General features: G+C 39.2%; 1 protein-coding gene across 6 annotated transcripts in view; it reads left to right on the top strand.

Annotated features, from left to right (window-relative positions):
• The first annotated feature begins 8 nt into the window (after window positions 1–8).
• SLK (STE20 like kinase) overlaps window positions 9–7,458 on the top strand; it is a 49,172-nt gene continuing 41,722 nt past the window's right edge. For 4 of the 6 annotated variants that reach the window (XM_083741551.1, XM_083741548.1, XM_083741550.1 and 1 more), the window contains exons 1-2: window positions 9–429; window positions 857–1,697. In XM_083741551.1, coding sequence (XP_083597677.1) covers window positions 1,548–1,697 — 150 coding nt within the window. In that variant the 5' untranslated portion in view covers window positions 9–429; window positions 857–1,547. Of the gene's footprint in view, window positions 455–856; window positions 1,698–7,458 lie in introns of all 6 variants that reach the window. The other 2 variants (XM_083741549.1, XM_083741547.1) reach the window with 2 other exon arrangements.

Below are 7,458 nucleotides of genomic sequence, written 5' to 3'. Positions count from 1 at the left end.
TCCTCCCTCTCCACCTTCCTCCGCCCCCGTTTCTTTGAAACCCGGCTACGTACATGAGAGAGAGGCGGGGGGAGTCATAGCGCGAGTCCGGGAAAGAGGCATCTGGCGGAACTGGAGTGGAACCGCGCATGCGTAGTTTAGTGCCAAAGCGAGGCGGTTGAGAGTGGAGCGGGAGGAGAGCGAGTTGGGAGTGGCTTTTCTACCAGGCTCTCGGTCGAGAGTGGCTGAGGAGAGTGCGCGTGCGTGACTGTAGTTGGGAGCGAGGGAGAGAAGCGAAGCGCAGCCGGGCTCGGGTGGTGGTTGGAGGCGGGGGGAGGAGGAGAGGAAATCGGCATAAGGAGGCTTATTTCTCTGCCCCGCCCCCACAGAGGAAGTGGGAACACAGAAGGCGGCGGCGAAGACGAAGACGCCGGATCCGTCTCGGGCCGGGTGAGAGGCTGAAATGAGCTTCCCTGTGGGTCGTGGGCTCCTTTATTCGCAGCGCTTTTCCTTTCCCACTTCCTACCCCCCCCCAATACTAAAAAAAGTGGGGCTTGTTGTCGTTACGACCGTTGGTACTAATTCTCCGGAGGGGGGGAGGTCTCCTTCAGCCCAGACTCCTATGGCTTTTCTTTTCCACACAGAAGTGAAGCGGGGAGGGGGGAGATTTATTTCACACGCCCCCTGCTTTGTGGAGTAGCTCCACTTTATCCCTCAAAAACTCCGGTGGAGCCCCTCCCTCACGCCTTAAAGCAAAATCCATGATTGACTTTGAATTGTTGTGGGGATTGGTTAAGTGTCTTTCGGGGAGGGACCGGAGAGTTCGTGAGTTGTCAAGGCGGGACGGTCTTTCTCACTTTCCTCTTCTCTCCAACAGGCGAAACTGGCTCCCAACGCCCATTGAATAAGGAGTCTTTTTATTTTATTTTACCCAAAACATGAAGGAGGATGTGCAGTCTTCACAGTGTTGGAGTCCTGAAGCTGTTTCATCAAGCGAAAGGAAGCTTGTCCTGAAATGGTGCCTATAATCCTTGTTGCTCAATAAGTAGTATTGGAGTAGTAGGATTTGAATACTGCTGTCTGCCCTTTCGTTGTTTGGCACAAGTATTCTCCACCAGATGTTTTGCTACACCATCAAAAATATTGTGCTGGTGTGTTTTTTCCAGCCCCAAGACGGCCACAACTGATGGCTGTAGACCATCAATGTACTTTATCTAGTAGCATCTTTGGGGCCTTGCCATGTACTATGGTATGGTTATTATGAGCAAGAAATTTGCGATCAAATGATTCTTTGGCTTTTAAAGCTAGAGAGATAGACTTGAAAGAAGTTGTTCTACTTGACATTGGATTATTGTATACTGCATCTAAAAATTAAGGTCAAAAACTCTTTTTTTCTGTTGGTTTGCTGGCAGCATCAAAGTTCTCACGTGACATAACTGCCGCAATTGTGTGCCTTTTATCCCTTTGGATCATAAAGCAAGGAAGAAAGGTGTTGGAAAAAGCCAAACTGTTGTCTACTCTGAGGTTTTGATACAGTTTTTGAGTTACTGGTAGTTTAAAAAGCAAAGATGTCATTCTTCAATTTTCGTAAGATCTTCAAGTTGGGGGGTGAGAAGAAAAAGAAGCAATATGAGCATGTCAAGAGAGACTTAAACCCAGAGGACTATTGGGAAATTATAGGAGAACTGGGAGATGGTGCTTTTGGAAAAGTATTCAAGGTAAGAAATTATGTTTTGTCTTATATTCCTGCTGTAATCCTGAAATATGAACACTGTCTTTGTCTATAACCTGTAACTTAGGAACATCTCATTTTATCATAAAGATTTCATTATCCTTAGAATGATTTTGGTTGTTCTGTTGTTTACATCTTAGGGCAAACATGGTTTTTCTTTTGATCATGCCAGCCTTCCAGCTCTACAGTTCTTTGATTCTATGAATTGTCGCAGTTTAGAATAATAGAAATATGAGATGGAAAAGTATTGGATCATTGATCCACCCTTTTTTCCCTCTTTGGTATTGCAAAGTTGTTCTTGTTGGCTGGTTTTTCAACTATGACTGGTTTTGAATTTCATTTATAAAAAAAGAAGAGTTTCTTGCATGTATATATGCTGGATTCTCTTCATTTCACCACTGTCAAAATGCAGGCCTTACTAGATGCAGTTTGTTATGAAAGCATGAAATTAGTTTCTTTCATCAAAGTACATTGCTAGGGGGGAAATACTCAATTTTGTGTGTGTTTTTCATATAACATTGTTTTTGTATGACTTCTGCAAGTGCTGCTTATCACTTCAACCTTCCTTTCTCTAGATGACAAGCTGCTTTCTAAACAGTTGGCTTAGGCTTAGCAAGATCTTTATAAAGTAACTCCTAAAAGGAAGAATCCCATTCCTCATAGATACAGTACTATGCCTTTGGTTTTGAATTGCTGATTTATGGTGGTTGGGGGAATATATGTGAATATATGCAAAACAGCATTTTAAAGCATGAGCTCATCAGAGAGCAGAATTGAGAGGTTTGCATATTAGAGATTGGTAGAACAAGTATTAAGTGTTTTCAGGAAAAACACACTTAGAGGAAGCAATAATACAATTTTCAGGCATCTCATTCTTTAGTGCATGGTACTAATTTTACGAATTGTCTTTTAAGGACATCCAGCTTACTGGTTGTCACTACATCTTATAAGAGCCAATTCTATAGTTTCATTATGTAGGAGGTAGTATACCTCTGTGTACCAGTTGTTGGCATTTGAAAGTGGGGAAGAGTGTGCTCAAATTCTGCTTTGAAACTTCCTCCAGGCATCTTGTTGTTGCGGTGAGAATAGGTTACTGGACTAGATGGGTCTATGGTCTGAGTCACCAGGGCTCTTCATATGATAGTATTTCAGTACTGTACTCTTCATTTTGGTGTGGGGCTGAGATTGCCTTGTTCAAAAAGATCAAATATCTAGGAATTTGGATCTCTACAAAAAATATATATCTATATATCAATAATTATGCGGAAGTATGGATGGAGATCAAAAAAGACCTGGGAATTTGGAGTAGACTAAATCTATTGTTATGGGGAAGAATCTTGACTATCAAGATGTCAGTGCTGCCAAAAATGCTATTCTTATTCCAAATGATCCCTATAATAAGCAGGACAAGCTGCTTTAAATAGTGGCAGAAAGAACTAGCAAAGTTCATATGGCAAGGCAAAAAGTATAAACTTTTGACGGAGAAAAGGGACAGAGGGGGCTTTGCATTGCCGGACCTCAAATTATACTATGAAGCTGCATGTCGTTGCTCGACAACGGAATGGATGATTTTGAAAAACACAAATATATTGGACATAGAGGGGTGGGATAATAGATTCAGCTGGCAGGGGTATTTGGGCTATAACAGAGTGAAAGCACATAGAGGTTTCCTCGAGCATATAATTAGAAAATACTCAGTCTGGGAATGATACCAAAAAGTTATTAGAACCAAATACACCATGGTGGTTATCGCCTTTGGAGGCTTTTGCTGTAAAGAAAAGTTTGTTAGGATTTTGACATGGTACAAAAGAAAATGAAATAAAGTGAGAAGAAGCTGTTAAGAGGTAGAGGGAAGTCAATAATTATTATTTAAAGTATGCAAATATGCATAGAAAAATAATGTGGAAGACATATGTCAATGTAAAAGGAATTGTTGATGTGTATTTTAAATTGCCAAAATATCATTTAAAAAAAGAGATTGCCTTGTTCACCCTGTTGGGTGACCTGTCCTGGGAGATGGAGGACTGTGATCCTGTTGATTCCCCTGAACCTCTCATTTGGTTGGTAGTACTACTGTTCTTGCAATAAATATTTAATCTGTTATATGCCAGGTTGCACTCCCAGCATCAGGCTCATAGATTTGGGAGTGGTTCCTGGATCTGCCCTATTTATGCAGGTGCCTGTGACATAACTATCTGGTCTACTATCTTGCACCCTTTCATTGAGAAATCAGATCAAGTCTCATTTGTTCATGGCTTAGTCACTCCCAGGTTGTATTATGTAAAGTATCCTACAAGGGGCTCCTCTTGAACACAGTTCAATTGGTTCAGAATACTGCTGCGAAACTGTTATCTGGAGTCACCAGGAATTTGGTTGTACCAACTTAACAGCATTTGGTTTCTTTCCAGGCTCAATTCAAGAGGTTGATTGGGCCTTAAATGCCCTGACAGCCTGGACTGGACAAATCAGCTTGAGGTTTGCTGTCCTTCTGCTGACACAGGTGCAGCTAGTTGGAATGAGAGAGGCCTTTTCGATGGTTGCACCCAGGTTATGGAATAATTTCTCCTGGGACATTTATATGTCTCTTCATTACCTGCTTTCAAACATGCCTTGAAAACTGTTGCTTTCAGTAGGCATTTTTTAACTGAGACTTTTTGAATACAGTAGTTCATTTGCTCTCTGCTGGTTTCATTAGATTCTACCTGATTATATTGTTTTGTTTTTGTATTTAGCCACCTTAACTGCATTTGCATAGAAAGCCAAAGTGTAAGTGTTGGAATACCCAAAGCTAAATCTTTGTTTTAGCTTTTCATTAGCATTAAAAGAGGAACATAAAATACTACCAAAAATTCACTTTCACTTAAAAAAATTATGGTGGAGAGATATAGCCCTGTTTAGGGAAGTTTTTAATGTTTGATGTTTTGATGTATTTTTAACCTTCTGTTGGAAGCCACCCAGAGTGGTTGGGGAAACCCAGCCAGATGGGTTGGGTAGAAATTATTATTATTATTATTATTATTATTATTATTATTATAGCACAAGGACAGGGTGGGAAACCTGTGGTCTTCCAGATATTGTAAGACTCCATCTCCCAGTAGCCATTGTCAGTATGGTTAGTAGCTGGGGATGATGGGAGTTGTGATTTAGCAACTCCCAGAACACCATATATTGCACATCCTGATACAGCATTTCTGTGGAACATGCTTTAAAGTGTGTCTTGTATGACTCATTCATACAGTTATAGATGCCAATCTCCTGAACATATTGCATCATGTTAGCTTCTGGAAGTTTTGCACATGCAGTGCTATTCTCTTCAACTTTAGTGAAAAGTACCATAATTGTTTAAGGCTGTACGTTTGATATTTTAATCATCCAATTCCTTGCTTTACTCATGGAGTATGCTTTCATCTTCCTGAGCAGCACAGAAATCTTGGATTCAGTATGGGATTAAGATTCATAACAGTAGAAAAGACTAGCTACGCTTATCTATTATTGCACATCAGACACAACATTCTCAATTCCTGCAATGAGTTGAAAACAAAAGCAACTAACTTCCTCTGTTATACACAAGCACAGAAATCTTATTAGTTTACATCCCACCTTTCTTCCCAAAGAAGCCCAAGATGGCATATCAGTATACATAATAGTACAGTTGATATTATCCAGGGTTAATAATTTTTAATTCTTCAAATCAAGGAAGTATGGTGTACATGCTGATTCTTGCCATCTTTCATTAGTCACTTATGAGCTGGGTGTATACCTCATGAGTAATCTGGAGGCTTTCTTTCACACTTCAGTACATGGAGTGTGTATGTAGAATGTATCCACCCATCCCTTTATAAGGCAAGTCATTTTCTCCAAGGTATGAGTTAATTCTTGTTAACCTCAAACGTTTATTTTAAGAGGAGGAAGCAAGGTACCAAAAGGGCGTATTAGCTGTTCATGTATATATTTTTGCTAAAATATATTTTTATGGTAGAAAAAACGCATGATTCCAGTTTTGTCTTGAATATAGCACTTCTAGGACACTATTTTCTGAGCAGTCTCCTAGTGCCATGGTTTGGGATTTCCTAAAGCCATTTTGTAGTTTTATTTGCTCAGATTTCAGTTTCTTTTTCATGCTGCATATTTATCTCTGAATTGAATAAGGAACTATGAATAAACTTTATAGATTTCTGCCATCTGTCAGTTTCTGTTTCCCAAGATGTGGAAATGACCATCAGTTGTACAGTTAAGCATTTGTTAAAACAGTAGTTAATTTTTCCTTCCAGCTGTCTGTTGCTATTCTCCACTTAATTATCCATTTTTAGTTTTGTGCCTTAGACTGGCCTCTAATCTCTGTAAACGATTTCTAGGAGACTTGTGGAATTCAGCAACAATAAGCAGAATGGGTAGAATATGGTTTTCAACATATTGATAGCATTTAATATACTTTCAGAACAGAATATATATAAAAACATTTTACATTATAAGCCATAATTGAGCCTATTTTTTAAAAACCGGCATTTTGTTGAGTAAAAAAAAAAAAGGCATTCTGTAAACTATTATTTTATGGGATTTGATTTACTGACTAATAAGAGGTGATATCCAAGTTATGCTAAGAGTAGATAATTATTTAAAGCCATTGATTAATGGCTGGGCTCTGAGTGCTACCAATGTTAGCACCCATGATTTTATAACAGGATACAATTAACTCTATCAAGGCTGCATAAAGGTATCTCTATAACTATTCATCTTATAACTGTATAAATAGTATAGTGCTTTTAATTTCTTTATAAAGAATGCCATTATGTTAGCACTGGGCAGGTTTGAGGTCTGTCTATATTGGTATGGGACACCTCTGCCCTTGGATGTCCTAGTAGACCTATGAGTCCCATTTCCACCAAAGAACACTGACCTGCCAATCAGTTAACATCACTGAGTGGTATCAGGTAATGAACTGGGCGTGGAGTTGAATTCCCCACAGGGAATGTATTGGCAAAGCAGACCCCACCCCCATGGGTCACCCCACTCACCTGTCAAAGTTGACCCACAAGGTGGGGGAAAGTAAAGGTCTGCTCCCCCAGCCAAAAGGATTTCCTACTTCTGGTCTAGATATTCCAAAGAGGAATATGGATTGGATGTGTATTGGGGATCCAGGGTTGTCAGTAATCCATCAATCAAAATGTTGTGGCCCTGTTGTGTTTATTTTGACTTTTTAAAAGAATAAGATAACTTCAGTTGAATTTAAAGTAGTAAATTTGATATAATTCATAAAAGCTAATAAAGGAAACCCAATAAAACAAGCTGAAAGTTGTGACATTCGTAACTAGGGAGAAGGGCACTGAGACTGCTACCCAAAGCAGTTCACTAACTGATATATGTGGAAACTTTTGCAGAATTCGTTTTCAAAAGCTACACTGTATTTTGGTGATTTCAAACTTGATCTGGGTAAGAATCCAAATTAAATTCACTATAATTTGAAAAAGTAGCAGTTATATTAAACTAAAACAGACTTCTGGAAGCTTAGATGTTTGATCTTTCTTGTCATTTTATTGTTATGTGATGTCATCTTACACACTATTTCCTGAATTGAAGTGAACAAATGTTTCAAACTTTCATTAAGGCAATTTTTATGCATATGTTTTTTATCAGTAGGAAGAGAAATATTCCTCTGGGGCTTCTAATTGAGTTCTAATGGTAAGGAACCCATTATAATAAAAGCAAGACTTGCTCTTGGTGATCATATTACATGCTTGAACATTGGA

Source organism: Podarcis gaigeae (genome assembly GCF_964106915.1).
Source record: "Podarcis gaigeae genome assembly, chromosome: 5".
NCBI lineage: Eukaryota > Metazoa > Chordata > Lepidosauria > Squamata > Lacertidae > Podarcis > Podarcis gaigeae.
Note: the sequence above shows the minus strand (reverse complement) of the source record. Positions and strands in the feature narration are given on the sequence as shown.